Source organism: Budorcas taxicolor, chromosome 8, assembly GCF_023091745.1.
Source record: "Budorcas taxicolor isolate Tak-1 chromosome 8, Takin1.1, whole genome shotgun sequence".
Taxonomy (NCBI): domain Eukaryota; kingdom Metazoa; phylum Chordata; class Mammalia; order Artiodactyla; family Bovidae; genus Budorcas; species Budorcas taxicolor.
Window position 1 is genome coordinate 49962457 of NC_068917.1, and position 22000 is coordinate 49984456.

The window sequence follows — 22000 nt, forward strand, 5'->3', positions numbered from 1 at the left end:
AGTACTCTGATGCAGTGATGCATGCTCCCATTTACAGGTTTCCCTGGACAAGGCATGGCAAACCACTCCAGTATTCTTGTCTGGAGAATCCCTATGGACAAAAGAGCCCGGGGGGCTACAGTCCATGGGGTCACCAAGAGTCGGACACAACCGAGCGACTAAGCACAATCATGTGCAGCAACACATTCAAGCATCAGATACTGCACTGTAAGTCATCTGATCAATCTGAGACCCTCTCTTGTGAAATGAGGGTAATCTTGAACACCACACAGAACACTAAAGAGTAAATTGCGGGAAAGACCTGGAAGGAAAACCAACACATGGAAATTAGACTACAGGCACTCACAAATGACTTTTGCACCACACGACCTACATAACTTGCCTTTAGCTCTTTAATGTACCTTTCAAAGTAGCCCTTTGTGAGTTATCTGGGGAGTGACTGGTACAAGTTATAAAAAGTACCTATCCACAGGGAAACTGCTACCTATATCTGCGGCCACCAATCCTATCCTTCTCCTTCATGCCTTTAGTTCCCTAATTTTAATTTCTAGAAATAAATTGAGCTCAAATGAGTTATCTACACCAGTACTAACATCATTAGTGTCCCTGCCTGACAGGAGACAGCCTGTGTGATGAACTAATGAGATTTTAAGAAGAGTATCTAAAGAAAGCACTATGCAAAACAGAAGTTCTATTTTAAATTGTACTATTTGATCTCTTCCTACGTGCTTTGGGGGCCAATGCATACAAGCATGATTTTCACAAGAACACTTTGAATTCCAAACCGCAAACTTACGAACGAAATTTTGTAAGTCTATAGTGGCAAATTTGAGTTTTTATTTTGTTTGAGTGGCAGAGGTAACTAAAAATTTGGGTAACTAAAATTTTTGAGTTTTTGCTTTTTCCAGTTGTTAAGTTTTTTTGCTTTGTTTGTTTAGCAGGTGATTTCACTGCAGTTTTTCCTAAAGGCACTCTAACCTGCTCCATCACTAGAAACGATAACTATTCACTTGTCAAAGCAGAACTCAACTTTACTACGGCCTCACTGCATTAAACTGAGAGGGAAGTCACAGAGGTGCCACAGATCAGACAGCATTCTTCTCTTCAAAACACCGAGGGTGTTGAAGGCTGAGTGGAGAAGCAGCCATCACTACTTAGAATAGGCTGGGGCTGTTTAATTAGAAATAATAATAATTTTCTTTAGAATTCTGAACTTGACCCATTGTGGAGTAATTTGTCTCTGGTTTTAAACTAAAGTTTTACTCACATCATTTTGCCCAGCTTTTCAATGAAAAGGTAAAATAACTACAGGACAATAAAACTGATTACACTTTAGGAAATGGTAAATGGCAAATCTTTCTAACCCTCACTGAGAAACCATCTTCAATTCTGAGAAATAATCAATTGGTATATTTCAGTAGTACTTTCTCTGAGTAATGGAACTACTACAGCTAAACCTATTTTAATAGTATTTTTAATGCCTTTCTTCTGAGCATGTAGTGGGAAATTTGCCCCATTTTCCTTCTATTGAGAACTGTGACAAGCATCTTTTCATTTTCTAATTTTCTGTAGCCCCATTTTAAATGAGTAGTTTTAATTAAAGTTGTGGCCAAGGGGAATATGTTGCATCAGACTCCTGAGACAATTCTGCTGATATCAGCTTTCCAAGTCCACGGAGCCTTTGGTTTTGCACCAAGTGTTTAATGCTTATAGCGGTTTAATGTGCGAGTTGAACCACTAGAAAGAAAGATTCCTAGAAAGAAAATATTTGGAATGCAAATGTGAGGTGTCACTGTTATAGGAGTTTTTGTTTGATTGACTCACAAAATTTTGGGAGTGAAAATGCCATTGTAATTTATTCTATATTGCTTTCAGGATTCTTCAATATTAGATAACAGGTGCTCCAGGTGATTGATGCTGATAAGCCAAAACTAGAGGTTTAGAAAGAATATAAAACTTCACTGAGCATATCACCCAGTTGCAGGGGAGTACTCTGCAAATTTTCTGCCAGAATTGCTTTTGTGTAAAATTTTCTAGAGCAAGATGGGTTTCTTGAGGAAGGTTAGTTCTTACTTCTGTATAGGCCTATGATTAAGATCAGGAGTTTAAATGATACATTCTAACTTTATTCCCACTTTCTGAAAGGTTTTTCAAAGGTACTGCCAATAATCTCAATAGTCTAGAAATTTCAAGGTGGACTATGGAAAGCAACAGAGCAATTGCAAAACCCCTCAAAAACTACACCATGCTGTACAAAGCTGCTTAGTTAGCTATAGTCCAGTGATGAGGCATTTTGTTTTGTACTGGGATTTATTTAATATATTTTGTGCATGTCAGTCGATGATTCTCATTTCAAATCTCCATAATGCAAAGAAAGACAATTTTAAGACAAGAAGATTTAATCCTAAAGCATTTTAAGAGTATAAGATTGTAGATGTCATGCTGCTGACAGCATGCCCTTCCCCGGACACACACGGAGTATTATATCTCCTCAGTCTCACCTATGCCCTCTCACACCCTCACCTTAATGCTCAGAATAGAAAGATTGCATCCTGGCTGACTCAATACTTAGAGCTCTAAGTGTGAAATGAGGCATAGGAATAATTCTCTAAATTATATGAAAACTGTAATAAGGGGCTCAACTTGATCTAATAAGCAGAGTGAATACCAAGGGAAAACATGAAGAGAATTATGTAGGTGACTTGAGAAGTTTAAATACAAGTTCTTAATTAGGTTATACTTACCTGGTCCGTAAGTCAGCTCAGCATTACTTGGAAGAGATGATTAGTAAGCAGATAAGATTCTAATTAAGTCCAGCATTGCTTCCTTCTCTAAATAATTTAATAGCCTCAGCCCCAGATATGAAGAGTCTTTGAGAAAGGACCCAACATCTGCTGTCAGACCATCTTATTATTGCTACGTCAGTTTTAAAAAGTTGCCTGGAACCTAGTCTAGTAAGAAAATGCCTAAACCAGGGCTTCAGTATCTTAGAACCTTCTTTTGTCCCCGGGTTCTGATTTTATGAGGCATCTGAGTGAACTGCTAGGTCATTTAATCCCCAGGAATGGACGTTTGGGGCATGCAGTTTGGTAGGATGTGGCTTGGTGTAAAGAAGAGAGGAATGCAACTCCTTCATTCGCTGTTAGCTTTGCACAAGACTTCTTTCTGTGCCACAGTTTCTCTCTCCATAAAGTAAGAGAGATGCTGGTCTCACTGCTGTTTCACTGGGGTTTGTCAAGCCTGAGAATTAGGGACAGAACAGCAAAAGTACTGGGAAGGTCTTGGATAATAGTTCCATTAACCTAGGATATAATTTTATGAAGAACTCTTTGTGCTCACAGCTTTTGAGTTCAATTAACCTCAACAAATACTAGTGATCTTATAATTCTACTAAAAAATTTTCAAAACCCTTAGAAAGGAACTGGGCTTACCTTGAGATTCAGGTGGTAAAGAATCCACCTGCAATGCAGGAGACCTGGGTTTGATCCCTGGGTTGGGAAGATCCCCTGCAGAAGGGAAGGGCTACCCACTCCAGTATTCTTGCCTGGAGAATTCCATGGACTGTATAGTCCACGAGGTCTCAAAGAGTTGGACATGACTGAGTGACTTTCACTTCATTTCTTCATAGAAAGGAACTAGAAACATATAGTAACTAGCTTCTTTTCAAAACATCTACTATAGTCTGTACCAGGCATACAAGACAGAGAAGAAAAAGATTTGATGGAGAATCCTAAGGATCTTGAGTTCAAAAACTAGCTTTGTCAAATAACTGGGTGACTCTCAGAAAATAATTTAACTTCTTTGGGCCTGAGTTGTCTATCTGTAAAATAGGTAAAGAGATTGGTATCATTTAGTATTTTTTTTTTTTTTCATTTAGTATTTTTAAGGTTGGCTGAACAGTAGAATAACTGAGCTAACTTTTAAAACACTTTGGATGTCCAGGTTCTGCCCCAGACCTCTGGGAATGATTCTGGGCATGGGCATTGGTAGTGGCCCCACAGGTTATTCTGAGCCTCCAAGTAGAGAACCACTGCATTGACCTCTCATTGTCTTTGGTGATCAAAGTTCCGTGACATCATGGTGTGCTATCTATGTAGTGACACAGATACAAATGTGAGATGTGGTTCTCATATAGCCCACTACATTTTAATAATGAGTCCCTTTACTTCAACTGAATCTTCCACCAAACTATGGCACCTTCTGCCTCGTGCTGTGTCCAGACCACATTGGCATTTTGACCCAAGTGCGTCAATTTGGGTTGTCTTGAGGGGAAAAGTTAACATTATACCTTATTTATTTATTTTTTTTAATAATGAAGGTCAAAGTTAACCTGCCCTCTAGAATTTTTTGACCACTTTGTTAACAATCCTTTCAACTTTCAAACACTGTTGTTAGGAGAAGGGGACCAGAGACATATTAAGTTAGTTGGCCTGTTTCACTTCAATCTTGGTGAATAATTTAACCATGCCTCCCCCATCTGAGGATTGGCACTCTTAGACAGTAGGTGCTGATTTTTCCCTTTGACACACTGCACGTCAGTTTGCTGGAGAGAACAAGTGGTAAAGAAGGCACATGTCTGTGTGCTCAGTCAGTCAGTCTTTTCTGACCCTTTGGGACCCTGTGGACTGTAGCCCACCAGGCTCCTCTGTCCATGGGATTTCCCAGGCAAGAATATTGGAGTGGATTGCCATTCCCTTCTCCAGGGGATCTTCTGGACCCAGGGATTAAACTTGTACCTCCTGCACCTCCTGCATTCTCAGGCAGACTCTTTACCATTGAGCCACCTGGAAAGCCCATTAAAGAAGGCACAGGGTAGCAAGAAATGACTGTCCTGCCTGATAAAACAGGCCATCTGCCCTGTGGCTAACTCCACCCCTTTTTCCAGACAGGAGAACCAGAATAATTCAAGGCAAGGGCAAGGGCAAGGTGGGGCATGTGGTCTGTAGTATTTCAGGCCAAGGTAAAGATGTAGCTATCCCTGCCTCGGGCTGGCTGTACTTTGGTGGGTTTTGTGAACAACTTCGTGGGAAGTCTCACCCTCACGTAGATACTGAGCACTTCCCAGGGAGGAGATGGCAATCCATTGTTGGTTTCCCATCCACTGAGGGTTGGGGCTGTCATTCATGGGGAAGGAGTACTGATTTCCTTATCCCTGCTGAATGCCTTCACTTTCATTTTATACTGAGTCCCACAAATCATGTAGCTGACCTTGCCTAACCCGACTGCCAAGAGACAACTCTGAATTAGATAGAACTATGTGAGCCCATGGGGAGAACTGTCAAAGTTCAATGTCCTTATGTGTTCACTCTCCTGGAACAGAGTGAAAGATCTAGCTGCCTCTTGAAGTTTTTCTTCAATTCTAAGTATTACATTATACACATATCGTATATTAGCTGTGTGACATGGGGCAAATTATTTACATTTCTGTGCTTTAAAATGTCATTTTGTCATAAAGGAAAAATAATACTAATGTCATAAACATGAAATATATAAATAAATATAAATACTTGGCACAGCACTGGGCACAAGGTAGATGTTTAATCAATTTTAGTTGAATAACAAATTCATTATTTTTATAGACCCTGAAAATCATTGCAAAAGTATTTTGATTAATACTCTGGAGGATACATGTTCTAGTAAATATATTTGGAGTATCAATCTCCAGGGTTCTTAGAAATTTTAGGTTCATTAAAAACTCTTCAGGAGGGGAAAATTTTTAGGTAGAAGAAAAACTGTGTGATGAGAAGGAATCCTTATTGCCAACTTCAGACTTAAATTGAAGTAGGGAAAATCACTAGACCATTCAAGTATGACTCAAATCAAATACCTTACAATTATACAGTGGAAGTGACAAGTAGATTCAAGGGATTAGATCTGATGGACAGAGTGCCTGAAGAACTATGGACGGAGGTGTGTGACATTGTACAGGAGACAGGGATCAAGACCATCCCCAAGAAAAAGAAATGCAAAAAGACAAAATGGATGTCTGAGAAGGCCTTACAAATAACTGAGAAAAGAAGAGAAGAGAAAGGCAAAGGAGAAAAGGAAATATATACCCATTTGAATGCAGAGTTCCAAAGAATAGCAAGGAGAAATAAGAAAGCCTTCCTCAGTCATCAGTGCAAAGAGATAGAGGAAAACAATAGAATGGGAAAAACTAGAGCTCTCTTCAAGAAAATTAGAGACACCAAGGGAACATTTCAGGCAAAGATGGGCTCAACAAAGGACAGAAATAGTATGGACCTAACAGAAGCAAAAGATATTAAGAAGAGGTGGCAAGAATACACAGAAGAACTATACAAAAAGATCTTCATGACCCTGATAATCATAATTGTGTGATCACTCACCTAGAGCCAGACATCCTCAAAGGTGAAGTCAAGTGGGCCTTAGGATGCACCACTACGAACAAAGCTAGTGGAGGTGATGGAATTCCAGTTGAGCTATTTCAAATCCTAAAAGATGATGCTGTGAAAGTGCTGCACTCAACATGTAAGCAAATTTGGAAAACTCAGTGGTGGCCACAGGACTGGAAAAAGTCAGTTTTCATTCCAATCCCAAAGAAAGGCAATGCCAAAGAATGTTCAAACTACTGCACAATTGCAGTAACTCATCTCACATGCTAGCAAAGTAATGCTCAAAATTCTCCAAGCCAGGCTTCAACAGTACATGAACCATGAAGAACTTTCAAATGTTCAAGCTGGATTTAGAAAAGGCAGAGGAACCAGAGAGCAAATGGCCAACATCCGCTGGATCATCAAAAAAGCAAGAGAGTTCCAGAAAAAATCTATTTCTGCTTTATTGACTATGCCAAAGCCTTTGACTGTGTGGATCACAATAAACTGTGGAAAATTCTGAAAGAGATGGGAATACCAGACCACCTGACCTGCCTCCTGAGAAATCTGTATGGAGGTCAAGAAGCAACAGTTAGAACTGGACATGGAACAACAGACTGGCTCCAAATCGGGAAAGCAGTACGTCAAGGCTGTATATTGTCACTCTGCTTATTTAACTTATATGCAGAGTACATCATGAGAAATGCTGGGCTGGATGAAGCACAAGCTGGAATCAAGATTGCCCGGAGAAATATCAATAACCTCAGCTATGCAGATGACCCCACCCTTATGGCAGAAAGTGAAGAAGAATTAAAGAGCCTCTTGATGAAAGTGAAAGAGGAGAGTGAAAAAGTTGGCTTAAAGCTCAACACTCAGAGAACTAAGATCATGGCATCTGGTTCCATCAACTTCATGGCAAAAAGATGGGGAAACAATGGAAACAGAGACTTTATTTTTGGGCTCCAAAATCACTGCTGATGGCGACTGCAGCCATGAAATTAAAAGACGCTTACTCCTTGGAAGAAAAGTTATGACCAACTTAGACAGCATATTAAAAAGTAGAGACTTCACTTTGCCAACAAAGGTCCATCTAGTCAAAGCTATTGTTTTTCCAGTAGTCATGTATGAATGTGAGAGTTGGACTATAAAGAAAGCTGAGCGGCAAAGAATTGATCCTTTGGAACTGGGTGTTGGAGAAGGCTCTTGAGAGTCCATTGGACAGCAAGGAGATCCAACCAGTCCTTCCTAAAGGAAATCAGTTCTGAATATTCATTGGAAGCACTGATGCTGAAACTGAAACTTTAATACTTTGGCCACCCAATGTGAAGAACTGACTCATTGGAAAAGACCCTGATGCTGAGAAAGATTGAATGTGCGAGGAGAAGGGGACAACAGAGGATAAGATGGTTGGATGGCATTACTGACTCAATGGACATTAGTTTGAGTCAATTCCGGGAGTTGGTGATGGACAGGGAGGCCTGGCCTGCTACAGTCCATGGGGTCGCAATGATTTGGACATTACTGAGTGACTGAGCTGAACTGAACTGAGAAGCAGTCTTGGCTTTGTCCATCATAAGAGGCACAAATGCCACACCCATAGTAACTGTCTAATTGTTGAGGTCTGCAGTGAATAAAGTGGAGGGGATGCCAGGTAAGAGTTCATTTTGTGTTTATTAGAATAAGCAGATGTAGGAGGTTGATGTAATGTGGAAGCCAAAGTGTGTAATTTGGTGGTTTGTAAGCCACATGTCTCCAGTCACTGATGAGCAGGTGTCCACAGTGCTAGCCTTCAATCTGTGACTGTCACTAATGCCATCTTACGTAGCCTAGAACTTCGGTGGAAATATGTAGCACATCTTTGGATTCCCAGGAAATAAAGGTAGCTCCTTCACTGCCCTATCACTATGATTTTCATAAATATATTGAGCACTGGCTGTATACCAGGTAATTTTATATTCTTTCTAATCCTTGTAAGAGTTAGTCGCTCAGTCATGTCTGACTATAAAAGCACTGTGTGTGCTCAGTTATGTCTGACTCTGCGACCCCATGGACTGTAGCCTGCCAGGCTCCTCTGTCCATGGAATTCTCCAGGCAAGAATACTGGAATAGGTAGCCATTCCCTTTTCCAGGGGATCTTCCCTACCTAGAGATTGAACCCGGGTCTCCTGCATTGCAGGCAGATTCTTCACTGTCTGAAGCCAGCAAAGATTCCATAAGGCAATATGTCCACTTTGTAAATAACAAATCTTGAGGTTCAGCTAAGTCAATTGGTTTGACCAAGATTTTGTGACCAGGGAGAGAGAGTGAGTGTATAAATATAGTTCTATAAAACTTGAAGATTATGCATCTTATTTTAACTGACTGCAAAGCCCCTCTTGTAACTAAAGTAAGTGAATGTTTGCTGGAAGTAATAACATAGCAAATACTAATTTAGCTTTAACATCAGATACTGTTCTAAGTACTTAATGCATATTGACCCATTTAATTCTTGCTATAGCCTTATATAGTAGGAATTACTATCTTCATTTTGCAGATGAGGGAACGGAGGTACTGGGAAGTTAAATAAACTGAGCCAGATTATGAACCAGTTAGTTACAGACCAGCTTACAAACAAAGCAATATGGCTTTGCATTCTGGGCTTAACTACTAGGTAAAAGAATAGGAACTTCTTGAATTATTAATATTTTAAAGGCTTAACTAAAAAAGTATGGTTTGATTTTCTATAGTAATTTGCCAAGATATGTACCCAAATGTATGCCCTGCTAAACATTAATCAAAATACTTCAAAAAAATTTCAGAACCTGAAGCAAATAATAATAATGAATAGTAGTAAAAATAGCTGTTAGAATTAATTTTACATCTATAATGCGCCCTGGCACTATGCCAGATGACTTACATATGTCATCTCATTTAACATTTATAATAGCAGTTTTATTATTTCTAGATAACAGAATAAATTACTGAGGCCCAGAGAATTCCCTGGTGGCTCAGTCAGTAAAGAATCTGCCTGCAACACAGGAGACCCAATTCAATCCCTGGGTCGGGAAGATCCCCTCAAGAAAGAAATGGCAACCCACTCCAGTGTTCTTGTCTGGGAAATCCCATGGACAGAAGAGCCTGGTGGGCTACCATCCTTGGAGTCGCAAAGAGTTGGACACAGTTGAGTGACTAAACCATCAGAGAATTTAATTAATGTTTCTCATGGCACACAGTAAATATATGATATGTCTGGGCTAGACTGTTTGCATTCAGAGCCCACATTCTTCATTACCAAACAAGTACTTCATTCTTTCATAATTTTTAGTGGTGGAAAACTTTATCTTCTGAGAACTGACCTGAGTTGTAAAAACCAGCACGAGTCATTTGTGACTAAGCCATTTGTTTTTTGAATTTCAGGGACTTGAGATTAAGAACTGACTTATTGGAAAAGACCCTGAAGCTGGGAAGGATTGAGGGCAGACGCAGAAGGGGACGACGGAGGATGAGATGGTTGGATGGCATCAGCAACTCGATGGGCATGAGTCTGAGTGAGCTCTGGGAGTTGGTGATGGACAGCGAAGCCTAGTGTGCTGCAGTCCATGGGGTCACAAGGAGTCACACATGACTGAGTGACTAAACCGAACTGAACTGAGATTAACTTCTGATCAAAAACACCATTTGAAGAAAATACAGGGTGCTTTTCTGTTGTGATCGATAAATTGTCTGAAATCAGTCCCCTAAACACATTTTGTGCACTGGTGGCAACATGGTAATTACAGTCTCCCCAGGTGATGACTTTGGAGGAATGCTCTTCTTAGAGCAAATTTATGCTCTATACTTGACAGACACTGCATGTTAATGAAGGAAATAATGGCTGGACGCTTGCCATGTGCCTCTGGGCTTGTGCCGGGGCTCACATGCAGCATCCAAGCATCTATGCAGTCACTGGGTACACTGTTCTATAATGACTGTTGACCACTAACCCACTTCATCATCTGCAGCCCTTTTCTTACAGGGAGAACTTGCATGGCTTTTAATTAATGCATGGTTCCGGAGGATCCGCACTATATGTGGTTCAACCCCATACTCTGAATGAAGACTAAGCTGAGCTGGTAACTCTTATGACCTTTCATGGGAACATGTATCCCTTAAGTGGATGAGGAAGTTACCAAATCTCCATATCCCTTGATTCTGTCTAGGTCAAGACTACCTAACCCTTTCTTTGCTCTCCCAGGTCTTGGTGGAGGTGGCACATAGCATCCTCCATTCCAATATATTGTTCAGAATTAATTCAGCCATTCTTGGTGAAAAAAATACCACAGTATGAAGGAGGAGTGGATGGGGGAAAGCAGAGAGGGGGCAGAAATAGATAAAAGAGGTGGCTTTCTTGCACATTTATAGACTGTAACTGGTGTGAACTGACTTCCCCTGCATTTTACAATATGCTTCTTTAAGCAAAATTTCCTCTCCAAACTCAGAAATCTCTGTGGCATGCCTGAGAAGAGTCACCTCCAACTGCTCTACCCTCAACGAACTAACTAACTGTCTCTCTCAACAGTTAGAAGCAAGCTTGTTGGAAAATAGTGTTTCTAGAGCTTCCAAAAACACATAGTAGACTTTTTTTTCTTGGCAAAATCTGTCAGCCAAGTAGGGAGGAGTCCATGATGAAAGTTAAAATTTGGATGTGATAACTCTTAAAAGTAAAATTTGTGTATTTCCGAATGCCTCCTTTCAAAAAAAAAAAATGCTTTTCATATGGAGCTATTCTGTTGAGAATATTATTGAATGCAGCTGCTTGAAGAAAAAGCACTTAATTTGGAGGGCAAGATCTCTGTTAGAACAGGGAAGGAAATAGTCTGGGATGATCATTTCTCCCTTAAATTGAGAGAAATGCTAATTACTAATAGAATGAAATGGAGACCTAAGGGTAAGAATTTTTTTCTTTCTTTTTAACCAAAGGAGTTAGAAACATGTCTCAATAGATGAGAGCCAGAAAATAAAATAACAAACATTGAATAATGATAGAAAGCTACTTGCTATTATTATTAAAAACAATAGTCACTAGGTCTGATCTCATACTGCTGCTGCTGCTGCTAAGTCGCTTCAGTCGTGTCCGACTCTGTGCGACCCCATAGACAGCAGCCCACCAGGCTCCACCGTCCCTAGGATTCTCCTGGCAAGAACACTGGAGTGGGTTGCTATTTCCTTCTTCAATGCATGAAAGTGAAAAGTGAAAGTGAAGTTGCTCAGTCGTGTCCAACTCTTGGCGACCCCATGGACTGCAGCCCACCAGGCTCCTCCGTCCATGGGATTTTCCAGGCAAGAGCACTGGAGTGGGGTGCCATTGCCTTCTCCGATCTCATGCTAATTATTCTAAAAATCCTGAAAGTAACGTCTTCTTTCCCCCATTAGATAAAGGAAGAGCAGAGATGCATAGCAGAAACATAATTAGAGCTGGTCACCCAGCATGGAACTGGCAAAGTTGAGATTTAGCCCAAAGACTAAATTCCCAGCTCTTCGCCACTCCTCTGAAGGACTTGAAAGAGAACTTGAGAAGTGAATTACAGTGTTCTGATTACCATGGCTTTGTTGGAATGGCCGCCTCCTTGGAACTCAATGGTCCCAAAAGCATCGGTGGGGCTGAGTTGAGTGTGCTTGCTGATGGACCACTTCTCAGACTGGATGTCATTTCGAGAGAGGCGACTTTCGTTTTTCTCATTCTGAAGAACCGAGATACTGGGAGTGAGGCCAACATGCTGGCCTATTAGACGCCCACAGCAACACCTATAATGTAAGAGGTCAAAGTGAACCCCTTGTATTAGTGACAACTGGAATATACACTTAAGGCAATCTGCTGGAGAAATCTACAAACTGTAGCAAGCCAGCAAGTTCTTTTCAGGTGGAAACCATATGCAGCATACCTAACAAATGGTGAACTCAGGATTTACATGACAAATTAATACAGTTCTCTGGCCCTCCCTCATTTTGCTCTAGCTGTAATGTGCCTCCCATCTTTCTGAACCAGCCCCCTTTCACACCAGCCATATTGTTCAGGACTGGAACCTAATCACGAAAGCCCTGTAGATTTTTCTCCTTCTCACTCCTCCCATCTATTAAATCTTGCACAAAGGCCACTGAGCAGCTTTAAGGGGAGAATTTTAACAGGCCCATTTAAATAAGGACTCTCAATCATATGTGAGTAAGAACCTGTCTTTTCCCAATTGACACTCATTGTCAAATATCCAATTCTGAGAATAAAAATTTGCAACTTAAGTTTTCTTGAAGAAACAAGAAAAAAAAATTCACAAGATATCTGAAAACAAAATTTGTTCCTTATATCATGAAAACGTTGCTTGTACTTAACTACTAGCACAACTATGACTATTAGCAATAATACTGATATGTAGTTACCATTTATTAAATACAAACAGTGTGACATTCACGGTATGGGTACAGTATTATAGTTTTAAAGGTATTCAAGGTTGAAAAGCTGGTTTATATGGTTCCAGAGTCTAGATTTTAAACTACTTCATTATATTGTCTTTTCATAAAGGCACTTCCAGACACGCATATATTACTTTATCCCAAATGCTTCACAATTTCTATACTTTTGATCATCAGGAAGGAAGTAGAATTTTAAAAATGTTCTTGAATAGAAATCTAAAGGCCTGCAGTCTAATCAGTAATCTGCTAGGAGTATCTCATTTAAAAGTCTCTTTAAAAAAAAAAGTCTCTTTTTTTTGCTGTAGCTGAGCATGTTGGTAAAAACTACCCATTTTGATGAAATGCTGGAAAGGGAAACCACACTAAATATAAATAAATAAATATATATATACGAGAGACTGAACTGAACTGCACTGAACTGATAAATATATATATATTTATATATACATATATATAAAATCCATTCTTACAATGATGAATTCCCTTCCTGAGGGTGTACCTGTTATTTTGTACAGGCTTTTAAAGAATTAACTACAGGCATGCCATATTACATGGTGTGTATATATAAGATTGTTTCAAAGATATTCAGTAACAATGAAATCTCTTGCAATGGATAGTGACTGCTATCATAGTTTTATTCCCATAACTGCTACTTCAAGTTCTTGCTACATTATAAAGACAGCAAGCTTACCTATGGGGGTCTTTGGTGCTGGGGATGATGTGAACACATTCTCTTTTATAAAAGGCTCTTTCTATCCAGGACTTCTGAGCCTGAAAAAAAGGAAGAGGAAAGGGGAATACAGCCTTTAAGTATTTTTGACTAGAAAGCAAAATTCCATAAACACTTAACAGACTAATATCTCATAAACTGAATTGAAATTGTTGTTACTTCACACATAAATGCTGTATATAACAAAATCCCTTACTATCAGAATCTGCTGATTAGATTTTTAATGTAATAATATGAGAGTTAAAGGAAAATGACCATAATAAAAAATGCTCAGGTTCATAATGACTTCTGAAGAACAGAAAAATAATGCAATTTTCAGAGAAAATGAAAGCTATAGAGCAGTATGTTGTAACCCTTTAGATAACAAGTATTAGTGGAAGGAAGAAATATACCTAAATAATCATAAAGTTTTCATGGCTGACACTTTCATCAGATTTTCTTTATAGAAAGAAAGAAAAAAGGTGAGGAAATTACATAATTCGAGTCCTAATCCATCACTGTGCTTTTACTAAAATCCAAATTATCAGTGCTTGAATATGGAAGGGGAAAAAGGAGATGGAAACATAAGGAAGATAAATGTCTTAATCACAATCTGAAATTTCACAGGTAATACCTTTGGAAGGAAAGTAGATGCCACATTTTTTGGCATCTCACATGCCTTTCAGCACACAAAATACAGCTTCTTAGAATGAACATTGTTGGGACTGTCCACACAGCAGCCTGCCCACTGAGATTAGGTTCCCAGAAGGATAAAGCAAGTTCCAACAAACTGTACCATCTTTGTTCCAAAACAGTGTCCATCTTTCATCCCTTAACCCCTTTTTTTACCAGCATTTGAAACAGTATAGGAGTCTCCTATGAAATCTAGTAAACTACTCAGAATATTCCTTCTCTAAGCGAGTGGTTAAGATAGAAGTTGGTAGAGTAACATGCAATGTTATTTCCACATGGTGTCACCTTCCCTCTAACCCAGGATCAGAACAAAATTCCTACTTTAAAAATATACAGAGAGTTTGGGATTGCCATATACACATTACGATTGATATATTTAAAATGGATCACAAACAAGGACCTACTTTCCTGTGTAGAGCATAGGAAACTCTGCTCAATATTCTGTAACAACCTAACTGGGAAAAACATTAGAAAAAAGAATAGATACATGTATATGTATAACTGAATCAATTTGTTGTATACCTGAAATTAACACAACATTGTTAATTAACTGTAAAGTAAAGTGAAAGTCACTCAGTCGTGTCTGAATCTTTGGACCCCATGGACTATCCAGTCCCTGGAATTCTTCAGGCCTGTTGTTGGAGTTGGTAGCCTTTGCCTTCTCCAGGGGATCTTCCCAATCTAGGGATCGAACCCTGGTCTCCTGCACTGCAAGCAGATTCTTAACCAGCTGAGCCACCAGGGGAGCCCAAGAATACTGGAGTGGTAGCCTATCCTTCTCCAGGGGATCTTCCTGACCCAGGAATGGAACAGGGGTCTCCTGCATTGCAGCCAAATTCTTTATCAGCTGAGTTAAGAGGGAAGCCCTAATTAACCATATTCCAATATAAAGTAAAAAGTTAAAAAAATACATACAGGGCCAAAGTGCAAACAAGCTGTTTACTTGGCCTGTCTCAATGACCAACGTTGACTGTTTCAAGTCCCTGTTTTGTTGGCTATAACTGATACTAACTCTTCTAAGGACCCAAATGGCTGTATAAGTTGTGCTAAGGTCTTTGTCCTCAGCCCTTTAATACTGTATCTCTGTCCTCCTTCACAGTGGAGTCTATGTGAGCATGTGGCACTGAAGGCAGTAGTTGTCTTAGATGCATAACAAAGCACATTTTGAAAGTAGCAACACAGGGAATGCTCGAGGGGTACAAAGGACCAGCATCCTGTTTCAGTCATGGTTACAATCAGGTCGCATAATTTCTGGGTGCTTATGCACTGTTCAGATGTAAAGGAGCAGCCGCTCTGCCGCAGAGATCCTGGGTCCAGGTGGCCCTCTGCACTGTCATACCACAAAGGTAACATTTGCAGTTCTGTTTGTCATTTTGGCATGGAGAAAGATTCAGTGTCTATTCTCAAAGTTTTTCTTCTAAGGAATGTAGGAAAAACTAGTGGCTACATCTTTGCAGCAGAAATAAGCTTAGCAGCATAGATAACCAGTCTTTATCTTCGTATAAAGCCTGTAAGTTAAACTATTCATAGGCTGTGATTTTTTTTCCTAGAAACCGAATACTTTCTTTGATAATATCTCTTGGCAGATAGATGGTAAAAATATTCCTCTCTGGACATCTGAAACCAACTTTCCCTACACCTTGGGGAGCAGAAAAGGGAGAGCATACTTTCACTTTTGGGGGGCCCACTTTGGCTGGCATTCAGAAGGATCTTTTGGGAAAGCATCTGGGAATTTTAGGGAGTGCTGATCAATACTCTTTGAGAGAAAGTAGGAATGGCAGTATGATGGGTAGAGAATGATGTCTGCAGTTAGAAAAGTGGTATGAATGAGACTGTAGCTTCAACAAAGTCATATAATTTCTCTGATCCTCAGTTTTCCTCATTTATAAAAATGGGCACAACCATAATGCCTGAAACACAGAGTTGTTATCATTATTTAGGTAGCAAGTCTTCACTTCAAGAAGAGGAACCAGTCTTACGCTGGTCTGGTACTAAAAGTTCAGATAAAGGTTTAAGTGAGAAACACTATTAAATTGCCATAGCAGATCTGACCTAAATTGACTTTATGTCACACTGGAGATGATATGCTCCCAGAAGGCCTGCCTGTCTATAGACAAGGTATCTAGATATGTATTTAACTTCTCTGAGCCTTTTCTATAACACGAGGATAATCATAGCTACTTTGGAAAATTGTATTAATCAAAATAGATGATTCAGGGTAAGCATCTGGCACTTAGTAGGTGCTCAGTAGTTAATAACAATGCCTAACTTTTATTTGGGATTTAGCATGTACCTGGAATTGTGCCTTGTATGTATTATCTCCATGGAGCCTTATAAGAACCCCATGGAGGAATTACTACTATTATGTCGTGTCTGTGTGAGATGTAGCAAATTAGAAGATAGACTTTGAACTTGAGCTGTCTGACTCCAGAGTTCATATTCTTACCCACTCTGCTCAACTGTCTCTCCAAATTAGACGTTATTGGTATTAAAATAACCTAGATCCGGGCAGGCCTGGGAATGCCCTTGGAGAGGCATGTCTGAGAACCAGTTCACACTTGCACCTTTCCCCTACTTATATCCTCCTTCCAGTTCCCGCAAATGAAGTAATCATCACTCTACTCTCTCCTCCTCTCACCCTGAGGTCAAGGATTGAGGTGGGACATCAGGCAGACACAAGAATGTGAGAAAAATAAAAGAAGGGGGTATCATTATAATGGCTACAGCAATGAAATGTAATCACACAGGACTCCCGACTTGAGAATTTCAAGGGCAGCTCCATTATTTCTCTCACTTACAGATCCTGGTTCCATGGAAGGCCCTAGAGGCTTTACTCGGATGGCGAGTAGTAAGACTGACTGCATATGGATTGCTAACCTGTTTGTTGGTCTTTAAGAAATTTGACTTGCAAGCGGTTTAGCAACTTAATTACCTTCCCGAAGGTGAAAAGTTACCTCACTGTCAGCCAAGGGATTAAGGATCAGTTTCTACTTCTTATTATTACCAAACTAACAATTTCTCTTACAAAGGCATAGAAAATTGGGAGGGGGGGAAAGGAAATGTAAAAATTTTTTCCATCATTCATCATTGAATTGGATTCTTTTTTTGAGAAAGAAAACATAATATATAACAGAAAGAGTACATGTATAACACACAAATTAGGAATTCTACCAAACATCATGTACTAAATAGGAGAAATTTACTATGCTTTACTGTGGGCTTTACTTTACTGTGCTTTTATTCAGTCTTCAATGCAGATGGATATTAGAATTTTAAAATCATTTTCCTGGCATATTTGGGGTATAATCATGATTTAACTTGTCCTCTAAACTAATTCCCTTTTCCTTTGTTCAAAGGCTTTGAACTACTCTTTGTGAAGCTTTATACTTGGCCGCAACATCCAACTAAGTTGGGTTAGAATGGCTATCCTTGATGTTAGAAAGCATAAAACAGTTTGGACATGCCATGTTTCTAGTTGACCCTAATTCTCTTCTAATGCAAAACTTCAACAGTGTGCCCGAAAATCTCTTCTTTTAAAACATGCTTTGGAGGACTCTTGTACTCTTAGAAAAGGTGACTGCTATCAGCCCTTAGAAATCACTTTTTTAAAGGTCGAACAGTCACAAGACCATGGCTGAGTTTGTGAAGGGCTATTTTCTTTCTTGTCTTTCTGTATTATCAGTCATGTGTGATGTATAAGAAGGAAGTGTTTTGCAAAGGCTAATAATTAAAAGACATTTTTTTCAAAATAAAAATAAGGACATTCACCTTTCAAACAAAGTATATTACCCTCAAAGAATAAAGTACATATGAATTTTGAAAGTCAATTGTACAATAAAGCATCAAAATGATAGGAAGCAAATAAAGAAAAAAAATTAAGTTGTTTCATTTAACCAGTTTCAACTGTTTTTCACAAAGACTCTGCTATAAACGTTAGTCCCTCAAACTTCCGTGACTCTTCTTACCACCTACTCCCCACTCATTATAGAGTTAAGACCTTCTCCAGCCAGGAATCATATCTAAATCTGCCTCCAGAGAGCCTCGGAAACTGCTATTGCAATCCCCCCGTTGGGAGAGCAACTTCACAGAAGGACACCAACCCAGACCAATAATTGCACATTAGAAAAGAAAAAGAAAAAAAAGAGTTCACTAACTTCTTAGGAACAAATTATGAGCAAAATTTTACTACGTTCCTCATTTTGAGACTCTCAGGTTTAAAATTTACACTCTGCCCTAATCAGAACAAGATACCAGAGACTTCAAGGTACTGAACGCCTGTGCTCATTTTTACCTTTTGCTTTTCCTCAACATCTCCCTGGCAGTCCCTGGGTCTTCCTCTAGATGCCCAGATCCAATACTGGAAAGTTGAACAAGAAGAAAATGAGCTGAAATAATTTTACCTGAGCACTGACTCTGAGTGGTGGCAAAGGCAGTCCCACGAGCAGCTCCTGTTGCTTTCATTTTGCTGCATCTGGGGTTGGTCATCCCGTTAATAATGCTCTTATGACCGCCCACCGGAAAAAAAGTCACTTGCCGGGCTCTTCCCCCAAGAGACGTTTCATGTAAGCAATGAACTTGGGCAGATTAGCCCCTTGGAATGTGCTGCTTTGGGATTAGCCTCACTAAGAATCCCATGGACATTCCCTTGCAGCCCTCAAACACTGCTTGATTTGAACATCTAATCTGACGCCAGAAGAAAAACAAATCCCCGGAGAGATCGGATTTAACTGGCACAAGTCCTGACAGGCTCTCCCCCCTTTCCTTTTTCCATTTTCAGAGCGAAGCCTTGTGAAAGTGTGATAAGGTGTTCTGAGTTCTGAAAAGTTCAACTTTGGAAAGCAAATCCTTCTAAGGAAACAGTATATTAATGTTCCAAGTGGTTTGAGCACACAAGCAGCATTGTTCATTCCTCCCCAAAGGATGGAATGATAGCATTTCTTTAAAGAGGAACTGCTAAAAACTTCGAATGTTTCAAAAGAATAGTTGAGTCCCTGAATGTGAACCCAAGGAGAATAAAGTTGGGGTTTATCAGTGATGTTCCACAACTTCTGAAATGTCAATAAATAATAATAATAAAACTGATCACACGTCTTACCCTGCAGCCCCTCCCCCACAACTGTAACTGTGTGACTAGAAACCTACACTCCCCCGCTTCCCTATTAAAAAAAGATGAGCTGGGACTGTTATAGCACATGGATGCAGGGTGCAAGCAGTGGCTTTGTGATGTGCTTATCTGGGGGTGGGTGGGGCGGAGGTGAAGGCAACTTAGAAGGTCTTGCTCACACAACACAAAAGAACTCTTTCAAATATCTTCCAAGAGTAAGTTTTTTAGAGAACAGTATTTCTTAGCTAGATAAGTGAATAAACCGGGAAGAAGAGAGTTCAACTTTCATCAAGGCAAAAATATTTTTTAAAAAGTGAGTATGCAAACACTTCATCTCCAAAGGACTTATCTCTTCTTGCAGATGGAATTCAGAGCTGAGAGGTGTGTTTGTTATCAACTCTGTGGGCTGCGTACCTGTGAGGACAGTCGCACTTTGAGCTTCATTTTCCCACAATCTCCCGTCAAAGTGCCTGTATGTGTTACGGGGGCACTCCCTGAGAGTCACAGTGTGAACTGGGTAACTTATTTCTATCTCTGATCAGGATCAGGTCCACAACTTTCTCCCTGCCTTTCTGCAACTTCCAGGATGGATCTTTCAAACCCCCCATCTTCTGGTCTCTCACTTACCAAGGTTTCTCTGGAGATAGCAGATAACAAATTACTAAATGACTTTCAACTGAGTAAACATTACAATAAGCAAAATGCAAATGAATCATCAGACTGAACGTTAGCATTAAACACTAAATGGAGAAGTCCCTTTGACAGTCTTCAGGAGTTAGCTCCAGAATAATATGTAATGATGACCTTAATAATATGCATACCCTTACTTCTATGCAGCTGTAACACTCCTCTGCCTTTATTCTTAAGGAATCAACAGAGATGTGAGCACACAAAGGTGTTCACTGCAACTTTTTTTATAATACAGAAAAACTGGAAACAAAAATCCCTCAGTGGGAGGCTAATTAAACTATAGTTCATGCTGTTTGATGATCACAAGTTTCAGAAGACTATGTAATCACATAGAGAAATATACATTTTTTCACTATTAGCTGAGAAAAGCAGGACAAAATTGTAAGTAGAGAATGATTACAAATTTTAAATAGATACAGAGATGGAATTTTTTTGTTTTGCTTTTTTATATTTTCCAAGGTTTTCTTCTGTAACTCTATATTTATAGTCATTACAGTATATTCTTTGTGGCCAGAAGACTTCCAGGTTTTTTTCCCAACTGTTCAGCACGATCTATTGATAATGGGGCACAGAGAGAGGGGGAGGAGAGAGGGAAGGAGGGAGGGAGCAGCAGGGAAGAGAACAAAGAGGAGGAGAAGGAGGAAGAGGGGGAGGGCTGGCTGGCCGGCAAGGATCTGAGAGACACTGACCTAGCAGTTGTAGATAATGAGACTAAAATTGGTTACAGATAATCCTATGTCAGAAATATTTGAAAAATTCAGCTTTCTCCTCTTCCATCTTCACTAGACACTACTTCAGTTCTTCATCTGACTTGAGTTCAGTCAGATCCACACTGAGTCTTGTAAATATTGCCCATGTATTTTTTAGCCCTATTTTCTCTAGTCTTACTTATTTTTTGTTGTTGTTTTCTTTTTGCTTATTTTTCCTTTCTAGAGAGAAATATTTGATAGGGACAAGAATATGAGGCACCTTCCCTGAACTTTACACCAAAGACAGAAATACTGTCACCAGAACCACAAGCATTCTAAGTGAACAAGGAAGCCCCAGGTAAACTCAGCACAGCATTTCTTTCCTATAAGGTTACCGATGATCTTCAGGACCCTGTGATTTGAGAAGGTAATTAGTTCCAAAGAGATTTTAGCTCTGGGCCACATTGTCCATGAGGATATTTTAAAAATCCTATTCATTACCTAACAATGCAACTCCAGCTCCTGACAGGATACTTCACCAGCCTCTTTCAGATGTAGTTTAGAAAGAATATAATTTGAATACTAACAAGAGGAAACCACAAGTGTAATGCAAACTGTGGTTATTCTTCACTCCTATCTTTATGTAATGACAGATGACCTTATTCTCCCAATTCATTATTAAGTAAAATGATCACACTTGAATATATTAAAAAGTTTCCACTGGTACATAACTCAAGTTGAAAAAATGAAATCAGATTCTCTACAAGCAGAAACTAGATTTTGACAGGGATGATTTGTATTTCATTTTTATAAAGATGTACAAATCACTCTATTCTGTGATGTCTACACTTCACAACAACAACAAGAGCATGATATAGAGGAGAGCTCAGTAAACATTTTCTGTAAAGTGCCAGATAGTAAATAATTTAGATTCTCTGTGCGTCACACGGTCTTCGTCACAACACTCAACTCTGCTGTTGCGGCACAAAAGCACTCATAGGTCATGAGCATGGCGGCATTCCAATAAAACAAGCAGTGGGCTGGAACGGGTGTGTACTAATCAGTCCGTGCAAACAGAGAAAGGGGGTAGCCTGATGGGGCTGCAGGGGAAGGGGTGATGGTCCTAAGCACCAGGCTTCCATGGTACCAGCACTAGCCTTTCTTGGCTACTTCCTCAAGCATGTCAGGCCTCTGCTTCTTCCTCTACGTCCTCAGGTGCCTCTACTTCTGTTTTCCTTTCCACCTGGACAGCTGCATCCTCAGATCACCCACACTTGCTGCATCAGTACACTAGGCCCACCTGAGTCATCATTCTCTACTTCTCTACTCCAGCTTCCCTTTCTTTTCCTCAGGTCTTCAC

At 39.7% G+C, this 22000-nt stretch overlaps 1 protein-coding gene across 1 annotated transcript in view; it reads right to left on the reverse strand.

Annotated features, from left to right (window-relative positions):
• Positions 1 to 22000, reverse strand: part of TRPM3 (transient receptor potential cation channel subfamily M member 3) — a 937530-nt gene that overhangs the window by 284500 nt on the left and 631030 nt on the right. The window contains exons 2-3 of the mRNA XM_052644496.1: positions 13447 to 13526; positions 11891 to 12095 (exon numbers count right to left, since the gene is read on the reverse strand). Coding sequence (XP_052500456.1) covers positions 11891 to 12095; positions 13447 to 13526 — 285 coding nt within the window. The remainder of the gene's footprint in view (positions 1 to 11890; positions 12096 to 13446; positions 13527 to 22000) is intronic.